The sequence below is a fragment of the Pogona vitticeps genome, chromosome 2, assembly GCF_051106095.1.
Source record: "Pogona vitticeps strain Pit_001003342236 chromosome 2, PviZW2.1, whole genome shotgun sequence".
Lineage (NCBI taxonomy): Eukaryota > Metazoa > Chordata > Lepidosauria > Squamata > Agamidae > Pogona > Pogona vitticeps.
In genome coordinates, this window is record NC_135784.1 from 40,754,661 (window position 1) to 40,765,526 (window position 10,866).

Here is a 10,866-nt window from a genome sequence, read left to right on the forward strand (position 1 = left end):
TCCATCACTCACTGTGATTCATACTTTGCTGTTTCAAGCAATTATTAAGCAGGAGGGAGAGTGGGGCGGATGGGGAAGGGGGGCTTAGTGCCCTTTGAAGACTTTTACCAGATTTTGCACAAGCGATGGATGATGCCATGCTGAAAAGAACACTCTGTAATTGCAGCCTCCAGTTCCAAAAAAGACACTACGTGTCCTTCAGGTGTAAAGGCTATTAAAAGAGCTGAAATGTCCCTTATTAATGTAAAGCACAAAAGGAAAAGCATCGGAACATAGCAAAACAGTGTGAAGAATGCTAGTGTCGTTCAGCACTCCTGTAATTGTGTCTATTTGGATCTTTCATTTCTAAGCTGCCTTTCTCCTCGTGAGGGGATCTAAGGCAGCTTACAAAAGAATTAAAACAGATGAGGTTTAAAAATCACCAGGAACTTCCAAACTTAGAAAAGAATTAAATGTATAAAGATACTAAAAATCCAAACATTTAAAAGCTTTAAAAACACAGTCATGTGTTTAACATTCTCTGAACTGATTTGTCCCGACTGTGTTCTTTAAAGACATTTCAGAAGCAAGAACCATATCTCTTAGGGGAGATGAGAGAATTATATGGCTTGTGGGCCTCCCATAGCCCTCTGATTGGGTTTTTTTTTTGTTGTTTTGTTTTGTTTTGTTTTGTGTTTGGTTTTTGTGCTTTCAAGGCCCTGCTCCACTTCCATGGAAAATCACCAACCCAGAAATCCTCCCGGAATGGAAATTCTCCTCTAAATCAAGGTCTTGTGTTCCAGGGGAGTTTAGGGGGTGGTGGCCTGCTAATTATTTTTAAATGAGAAATGAACTTCCAGTTTTTTCCAGTTTGGGGGGGAAAGGATGGAGAAATTACATTTTAAGCTTTTGGGGGATTCTGGGATGGAGGGGGGAAAGGAAGCAAAATTGGCCCTCGGATCCACCTATGCCTGGCCATCCCTCTGTTATGCTAACAGAAGACAATGTGCAGTGCTGAGAGAGAGAGAGAGACAGACAGACAGACAGAGAGAGAGACTCTTAACCATGCAGGTGAGTTGAAAATGGGATGTCAGACATTCACAGAAGTCTCCCAGCAAAAGGTACACATGGGAGGGACATGGACTTAGGCAATAGAAAGCATGCTGTGTGTCTTCTTTTTTGGTACATGTTACTCAAAGGTCTTCTTCACTGTCAACCCAACACACTCCTAAAAAAAGGAAACCACTTTCCAGTTAAAGAACAGCAGTGCAGATGTTTACTGTGAGGACTGTGATGTCAAAGTGTGATGACTGATCAGAGAATACCACACAAGGTGGTTAATTCTCTAAAATATTTGCAGTTTGCACTTCAAATGGCTGTACATGGAACTCTGAACAACCTCCATTAGAAAAGGCATTTAAAAAACAATCAAAAGGAATTCAACATAGCAAATACAGCTTGCTTCATCCTTCTAAGAGAACAATCATTTGCTTCCTTTAAAGGTTTAGATGTTTTCCTAATTGCATTAGGGACAGGCTGTAAATTCCCTTCTCCTTAGGCTACCTTTTTCTGTGGAGAGGAGGGCATTATGCAAAAGGCACTCCTAATAGCCACTCAGTCACCCAACTTCAATGACAGCTTTACTGAAGGCCCCAAGCTTGCTAACTAGCAGCAGGCAGTTTAATGCAAGGCAGATCTGATTAGAAAACAGCAATTGGACTCCTGAGGAGTTAGCAGGATTTCACTTCCATGCACAAAGTGCAAGCTCATTCAGAGTAGCCCAGAAATTCTGATCAGCTTACAAATGCAAAAATGTGTAAAGATGTCACATCTCTTTGCCACCTAGAACATGTGAACAGATTAACTTTTCTACACTTTACAGATCTCATTTTGTCTTCATATATTTTTCAAAAGAAATAAATCATAGGCATTTAAGAAGATACTGTGATGACACAGGATGACCCAAAATCTCAGCAGGATGGCTGAACTACCACACTGCAGGCATGTATTCAAATATCCTGAAACATACTGAAGAGGAACAATCTCAACATACTGAAAAATCAGGAACATCTCCAGATTTGCAGGCCAGAGTGTTAAGTACTTTCAAAATTATTATTAGCTGCACAGAATGAGAAACTTGGCAATACAGAATGAAAAACCTGGAGTACTTCCAGATGATCTTTTCTTCCTCTACTTCTTTTCAACTTCTCCAAACACCAACAAGCCAAGCAGAAATCTAAGCAATCCTCATCATGCGCTCACTAAACTAGTGCAAATAGCAATCTGGGGTTTAGTAAAACCATCCCAGCTGATTGTTCAGCAACATCTGTTTTAGAGATAAGGAGAATATGTTTCACTTAATTCTTGACATAACTTTTTTTTCTTTGCAAATGGGAGAGAACAAACCTGGGATTTGTTTTTTTTTAAATGGGACAAACCAAATGTGTTCATCCAGACCCAAGACTTTGTGAGTTTAACTACTGAACAGCTGAGTTGGAATCCCCGTGCAGCTATTATGAAACTTATGAAGCCTATGAACTTCAGGGCTAGAGATGGGCTCAAACCAAACTATGAACTGGAGGAAAAAAAGACAACCAGGTTGGTTTGTGGTTTAGTTCGTGCACTCCATTTTACTGAAACAAAATGAAGCGCTGAACTTTTTTTTCTGTCTGGTGCTTCGTTTCGGCAAAAGGGGTGGCTCCACCCTCTTCCTGCTACCCCCATTACCTCCCTACCTGGTCCTGTCTCCTCATCCTCCTTTTTCTTCTCTGATGCTGCCATCTTCAGAGACAGCCAGTCTGGCTTCCCTTCCAGGAACCATGCATGCTGTCTCTGTGCATGTGCAGCAGCACAGTGGCGGCACATCTGGAGAAGGTAAGTTCCCCCCTACTGGGAATGAACCAAAAACTGAACACAGTTTGGTTTGGGGGTTGGTTCATGGTTGGTGGCCAATCACAAACCATCATATTTCAGGTCTGTGCCCACCTCTATTCAGGACCCGTAATTCTGGAGGGGATCCAGAAGCAATTTTAGTCCACACTGCTGAAAAATTTAGAGTCAATTGTATGAGAAGTTTTTTTAAAAAATAATCTTAATAATATAGTGTAATTCAATACAAAATAATGAAACAACCCCATTGAAGAAGATAAGAGTGATTACCCAGATCTCATGGCTGGTTGTGAAGGGGCTCCCATAACAGTTCAAGCTTCAGGAGCCCAAAAATATGGGCCCACCACTGTCCCTGTGTATTCAATCATGTTAGTGTTGAGTTAAAGTTGTCATTTCACTCTCTCGTTTATAAAGATGCTCCTCAGCTTTTGCCATTGTATGGCTATCTTTGAATTAATGACGGCTGTACAGTTTAATTTAATAGAACTTTGGTTTGTTTTGTTTTTGAACAATTTTCCCAAATATGTATATATTTCTAAATATCATCACATTTGAGAAAGAAAATTGAGATTTGGAAAATTTCACTGTGGGAGAAAGATGAACCAAGCAGATTTTCCCACTTCTATCTAATCTGCTTTGCATAAACAATGTCCCTCAGCTTCAGTTAATAGGATCTTCAGGGGAAACCACCTCAGGCATCAAAACTAGACAACAGCTCTGCCTGAGACTTTGGAAGCCACCTAGTAGACAGTTCTGGGCTAAATGAAGACATAGCATAAGACAGTTTGATGTATTTTTCAACAGTGTGCAACAGACAAGGACAAATTTGGAACTAGTATGGAGACTCCATGTAATCATACTGATTCAAAAACCAAGTAACTGTCAAGCAGTGTTGAGCAATCTCTAGAAAATTGCTCCCACACTCTTTTGAGGCCACAAGCAGACTTTTTGAGCCTCAATTTTTTCAAAGGATTTTTTTAAATTTAAGGGAGTGGGAGTGCTGAGGGCCCCAAGGATCTACATTTGGGCCTAGGTAAGATGCACGTCAGGTGAGTGAGATATCTGGTTGCAGAGGCACAGTTTAGGGGTTCAGTTTGATTCTATGCTTTCACGGAGAACAGCTAGATTGTGTGGCCCTGGGAGAACTGCAGAGACTCAGGATGCCCCCAGAAGAAGTGAATGGTAAACCACGTCTGAGTTTTCCTACCTAGAAAACCCTCAAAGAGGTTGTCATAACTCAGATGTAATGGCACACCATTATTATTAGGATGCAAGCCAACCCTGCTTTCTGTTGTGGCCCCTGATGCAGAAACAATAAAGAAAACAACCCACATTCATCAAACGGTATATGGCATATTTATTTTTTCACATAACTATAACCATTACATCCATTAGGAATTGATTCTGACAATGATCTAAATGTGATTTGTTTCCTGTTTGATTTTGTTATCCATGTATAAAACAAACAAAATCAAAATGTCATAGTTTCAACATGGAGTCACCGCGATGACGCCAGCTGAAATCCTGTTGCATAACTTATGCAAAAATTTAATATTAAAAAATCAGCTCAAAATACACCCTTTTTAATGATGATGATGATGATAATTATAATATGCAAATTTCATGTTTCTGAATAAAGTCATATCATATTTTTCCCATCTCTTTCTTGAAGACATACATCCCATAGTGGGGGGGGGGGAATGCAACAGCAAAGGCAAGCCAGTGTGGAACCAGGAACACATTTTAATCATCAGTCAAAGCAGCTTCTGGAAAAGACTTTTAAGTGCCCCCTTTGATCTTTTACCCAAAGCAAATTTTGCTGGGTTAATAAATTGGCTGTGCAGATCATGCCTAAAACGGAATCACAGCTAATTAGGAAACATAAGGTTCTGCATGATGATAATAAATGGACAATGCTTGCATCAGCAGTTGGGGTGATTTGCTTCTTCAGTGTATGGTAGGCTTAGAAATTCTCATCTCCCCAAGGTATCTTGTAAATACTCATATCTGAAACCCCAAGACCAATTTACATTTAGCAGCAAAACTGTACAGTTAAAAGATTATGGGGAAAAAGACTTAAGAACCCCAGTGGATAATTGATGTAGTCTTGTTTCCTTAAGCTGTATATTCCCTTGAAAGCCATTGTTTTCTTTTAGCTTTATGAAGCATTTTAGTTTTATCAAGCATTTTCACATAGCATAAAAGATTCTGTAGCTTTTGTCATATAACATAAAAAGGGCTGATTCATATATTATGCCTTTGTGTTGTCAGGACCTTATAACAGATAAGAAAAATTACATTAAAAGCATAATATATGCATGAAGGCATATTGATGTCATTTCTGGGGAATATAGCCACATGGTATTGAATCCTATGGAAGTCTATGGTCAAAATCCTGTTGCTTAGTATAGTAAATCACACTAGAGTAGGTCCACTGAATCTATGGAGATTTAATGAGTCAACTCCTTTTTTAGTTCCATTACTTCAAATGGGCCTACTCTAATTGCAATTTACAATGCTAAAGCAGGTCACAGTTAGAGTAGGCTCGTTTAAAGCACTGGAACAAGCAGAGGAATTAACTCACAAAGTCACCATCGATTCAGTGTACAGTGGTGCCTCACATAGTGACGTTAATCCGCGCAGCAAAATTTGCTGCTAAGCAATTTCGTCGCTATGTGATTTTAAAAAGCCCATAGAAACGCATTAAAACCTGTTTAATGCATGCCTATGGGCTTAAAACTCACCTTAAAGCGAAGATGCTCCATACGGCGGCCATTTTCACTGCCTCTTAAGTGAGGAATCTGTCCCTAAAAACAGCGGGCGGCCATTTTTTTTGCCTGGCGGCCATTTTGGAACCACCGATCAGCTGTTAAACAATCATCGCTTTGCGATGATCGGTAAGCAAAACAGGGAACCGATCATTGCAAAGTGAAAAAAACCATTTAAAACATTGCAATGTGAATGCTTTTGCAATCGCAAAATCTTTGTCGCTATGCGGTTTCGTCGCTAAACGGAGCACCCGTTAAGAGAGGCACCACTGTATCAGTGTGATTTGCTGCACTAAACAACAGAATCGCAAAACGATGGTCTAAATGGGTTTTTTTTTTCACTTTGCGAAGATCAGTTCCCTGCTTCGGGAACCGATTCTTCGCTTTATGACGATTAAAACAGCTGATCGTTGGGTTTTCAAAATGGCTGCTGGGTGCTCAAAATGGCTCCCCGCTGTGCTTAGGGATGGATTCCTCATAATACAGGCACCGAAAATGGCCGCCATATGGAGGATCTTCACTGGACAGTGAGTTTTTAGCCCACTGGAACGCATTAACCGGGTTTTAATGCGTTTCAATGGGTTTTTTATTTTCGCTTTACGACGTTTTCGCTCTACAGCGATTTTGATGGAACGAATTAACATCATTAAGCGAGGCACTACTGTATATGCAAGCTTCCTTCCTCAGTGAAAACAGTTATGCCTAACATGTAGAACCAAGTCTGGGAAAGTTATTTGTGTTGACAACAATTCCCACCGTCCTTTATCACCCAAGGAGCATGTAATTCTTCAAGTCGGCAAATCTCCATCTTGGAACATTAACTACAGATCCTTCAGTTTCAACATCAAACCAAGAAGATTTTGGGAATTTTCTATTTTACTGTCCCCTTCATAATCTGCAAGCGGGATCTGAAAGCCTTAGGAATGGACCTCAACAGATGGGAAACCCTGACATCTGAGCGTTCAGTCTGGAGGCAGGTGTTGCATCATGGCCTCTCCCAATTTGAAGAGACCCTTGTCCAGCAGGCTGAGGCAAAAGGGCAGTCACGAAAGCAACAAAAGCAGGGAGCTGGACAGGGAACAGATTGTATTTGTCTTCAGTGTGGAAGGGATTGTCACTCTTGAATTGGCCTTTTCAGCCACACTAGACGCTGTTCCAAGTCCTCCATACAGAGCACATTACCATAGTCTTGCGAGACTGAAGGATGCCTAATCTAGTCATAATCCTAGCTCTGCAAAGCCTTGCCTGATGAAGTGCCCTGTAGGACCTGAAAGTTCGCCTTTAAATATTTTAATAGTCTACTGATTAAAGGTGTCTAGAATTTGAGTTTTAAATGGGTAAAGTTATGCTTTAGTCATTTATGTTCTTTGTACAAAAGCTTTTTTGACAATCGATTCCAAAATTCAACGCCTCCCAAAAGCTGGTGGAAGAGGGTTCTGAGAGCTGTAGCCCCAAAAAGTAACTTTTGCAAGTTTTTGGAGTTCTCCATTCTGGAAATTTAAGTACAGAACTGCAGGTTTTTAACATAGCAAATCAGGAATGGTTACAGTATTTTATAGATTCAGAGTCATCACAGTTTGTACTGAGATTGAACTGAAGGAAAGAGAAGCTCTGGAGGCAGACAGAGAGGGAAGAAGGGAAGATGCATAGTAGGCTGATGCATAGTAGCTTGTCTCCCTATGATCCCCCACCTGGACTCTCAGTGTCATCACACATAATGGAGCCTTGTCATACAAGGGGCCAAGAGCCAGGAAGGAGGCAGAGAATGTTCTGTTTCAGCCACTGCAAGTGCACACATACACAACCCATGATGAATGGCAAAGCAGGCTATGCAATGGAGCTGCAATCCACCCTCACCTTATGCCCACTCCAAGTTGAAGTAAATTCATCACCAAAAAAATTGCCAGGAGAAGCACATGCAAATACACATGGGATGAGCTGTGCCAGCACCTGCTAAACGTAAATCAGGGAACTGAAGGTTCAAGAGAGAAGGAAGGAAGGGAGACAGTCAACTGGGAACACCAGACTTGCTGGGAAGACAATAAGGAGAAGTTGAAGGCTGCAGGAAAAAAGTTCAAATATGAGATGGATTGACTACATAAGGGAAGCCATAGGCTTGAGTTTGCAAGAGCTGAGCAGGGCTGTTAGTGATAGTGATAGTGATAGGCTGTTAGTCATTCATAGGGCTGCCATAAGTTGGAGGTGACTCTATAAACTGTAGTCCTCAAAGTGATTCTTCCAAACTCTGAGCCACAGGGGGAAAAAGAAGAAAAGATTGAGGGGGTGGGGGAACGGGGGGCGGGGAACTGAGCCAGAATCAAGAAAATGATGTACAGGAAAACTCTAATGCAACAATGTTCAGTCTTTGAACATCAAATTATCTTTAACTACTCAGAAATAAGTCCCACTCTGTTCAGTTTAGCTTTACATGCAACTACCTATATATAGGTACCTATATATACCTATACCTATATATAATCTTTCCTTCCCTTCTTCACACAAAAACTGCAGGTTTGGATCATCTTGTTCAGATACTTCAAAGAGCAACATTTGTGCATTTCACACATTGTGTAGAGGCAGAAATTGTCCTTCTCAAGGAAATAGCACTCAAAATCTAGTGATGGCTTCCTGATTCACATTCCTGAGTGCTGTACACATTTGTGACAATCATGCCTTATGTTTGTCAAGCACATATCTAGGATTTTGAAAGAGAACACCTAAAAATGTAGCTTGGATTACGTGAATGTCTCAAAAATAATAATAGACTTGGAGTAGGTCTAAGAGAGAATCCAAAAGCTGCTGCTTATTATGTTTGATGAAAGCAGATAAGGGAGGAAAAGGGAAACATGGGCCAATTGAAGAGTCAACATTTGGAGAAGTTCCATTTTGGGAGTACAACACCTAGACACCTCCAGCTAGGATGGGGGCTGAAGTCCCTTTCCATAGTAACTTTCTCCCAGGAATGGGGACTCCAGTTGTGAGACACACTTCAGATTCAACTCAGGTTTTTTTCCCCAATGATTTGGGTTCAACCTGGAACCCACACAGCCCTCCTTACTTTTTTCTAGGAAGAAAAGCTTAATAGAGACCCAGACTTGGAGTTTGAGACTTGGAACCAAAGACTTGGGCTCGGACTTAGGACTTGGACCCACAGACTTGCCACCATCCTTGCTTTCTCCGAACCTGCTTTAAATAGATGGGAGTGTACACTCCCCTAGGAAAAGTAATGGCCTGCCTTTCCTAACAGCAGTGGGCTGAGATGGTATTCTTATGGACAATGGGTTAGCAGTTCAACCCAATTTCATGCCAGAGAGCACATAACTCAATTTTGCTTGCCACTCAGAAAGTTTTTAAGCATATGTCACCATTATACATTTTCATGGCAGGCATTTGGGGGAATCTGATGCTGGTAGGTGGATGCTCTAATTCATGCAGGTAAAGAAAATCCCCCCAAAACTATATGACAAGATATTTCAGGAGCTGATTTTAATCTCAATCTGTTCCTGATCTCAGTATTAATGATTTTGGCTTATTTGTAGTTCATGGTCCCTTTCTGAGCTGGTTATTAAGTTTCGGAAGAAGAGAACATTGCTGGTGTGAGAGAGTAAGGAATACAATATAAGAAATATATGCACTATACATCATAGATAGAATCAAAGGGATTGGTCGATCAAGTCCCACAGATGGTCAGTGGACCTCCATCACAAACTAAACATGCAAAGAAATGCCACTGAACATTGTCAAGTCAAACTTGAAGCAAGAAAAAGAGAGATTCTGTAGAATCATTTTGAAACCTGGAACAGAGATACCGTAGGGAAGGAGTGAGGGGGAAAAAAGCGTGGAAAGGTAAATTAGGATGCAGTTGGGTGGTCACCGGCAGGAAATAACTCTTAACAAACTAGCAGAGCAGCACTGTAAGAGGGCAGGGGGTCAGGTCATGCTAGATATGCACCCACAGCTTATGCTTCTCACTCTGTTTGCTCCGTGCTTTCCACTGTTTTTCCAACCCCTTGAGGGTTGGGTGGGTGTCGAACGTTCATCTCCTTACCTCCATTTATGAAGCGCAAAGCCTGGACAATGGTCACCACAGGTGTTGCACGGCTTCTCTCTTTCCAGCTCTCCCAAGGCAGTCAACTTCATTGAAAGAAAGAAACGAGAAATCTAATGAATAACAAACAGGGTGCTTTCTCTTCTTCTGCCAGAATGAAACCCAGCCCTGGGAAAGGCAAAGCCGCTGATGCCTGCCCATTGATAAAATCTGGACCACAGGTTTAAGATACAATAATTGCCATGTGCTAAATTTATAAATAAGTAGATATAAATCGATCTATTTACAGATAGATAAACGGATAGACAGACACACAGATAGACAGAGCAAATCGCTTTATTATGTATTCAGAATTAGTGATAGAAGGAGGAAAACGAGGGAGACCCTTAACGCTTGAAGGTGTCCATCCGAAGAGAAGAGGGCACGAGTCTCCTTTCGGTTTGGACAAAGGGATCTGCAAGCCGAGGCGCTTCCCCCCACCCCACCTCACCCACCCCTTGCCACTGCATGACTCCGAAAGGTGGGGCAGGGGGTCAGTTTGCGCCAATGGTCAGATACAAGCCTTGGTTGTTGAAATAAATTTTGGGAGGGGGTTCCACGCAGGGCGCGCGAGGGCTGTGCCGCTATTGAAGGCAGGCAGGCAGGCAGGCATCCCCGCACAGCCTTTCAGCCGGGGGTCCGACCGCCTCCCCGCTTGCCCGCACCGCCTTCGGGGACCGGTAGAGTCCGGCCTCCTCCTTCCTCCCCCAAGACCTTAACGTCGTCCCCCCCCCCCCAGCGCGGCCAGGAGGGCTTCTCGCCCGACGACGAGGAGGGGTCAAGCTCACTCACCGACGGGCTGGAGAGGCGCTTCCGAGCGCTCCGGCTGAACATGGCAGCGTCTGCCCACCGAGACCAAAGGCAGACTAGCAAGCGGGCGGACTGGCAGGCTGGGGGCCGCCTAGCTAGCTAAGGTGGCTGGCTGGCTGGCCGGCCGGCAGCTCTCTCGACCCGGCCCCCTCACTGATGCCGCCGCCGCCAGGGCGCGTAAAAGCCGCCAAGGGGGACCCCGTAGGACGGAGCGGCACCTCGGCGCAAGGCGCGCGAGCGAGAGAGCCAGAGACCGCCGCGCTCCACAGCTGAGGCGGGCTCGGCAAGAGCTCCGCTTATGCTCCCCGCTCGGCCCCCTTGGGCGGGCTGTTC

General features: G+C 43.0%; 1 protein-coding gene across 1 annotated transcript in view; it reads right to left on the minus strand.

The window, feature by feature from the left end:
* PRICKLE2 (prickle planar cell polarity protein 2) overlaps nucleotides 1-10,656 on the minus strand; it is a 311,871-nt gene extending 301,215 nt beyond the window's left edge. Inside the window, exons 1-2 of the mRNA XM_020805131.3 lie at nucleotides 10,516-10,656; nucleotides 9,685-9,770 (exon numbers count right to left, since the gene is read on the minus strand). Coding sequence (XP_020660790.2) covers nucleotides 9,685-9,770; nucleotides 10,516-10,557 — 128 coding nt within the window. The 5' untranslated portion in view covers nucleotides 10,558-10,656. The remainder of the gene's footprint in view (nucleotides 1-9,684; nucleotides 9,771-10,515) is intronic.
* Nucleotides 10,657-10,866: the final 210 nt, after the last annotated feature.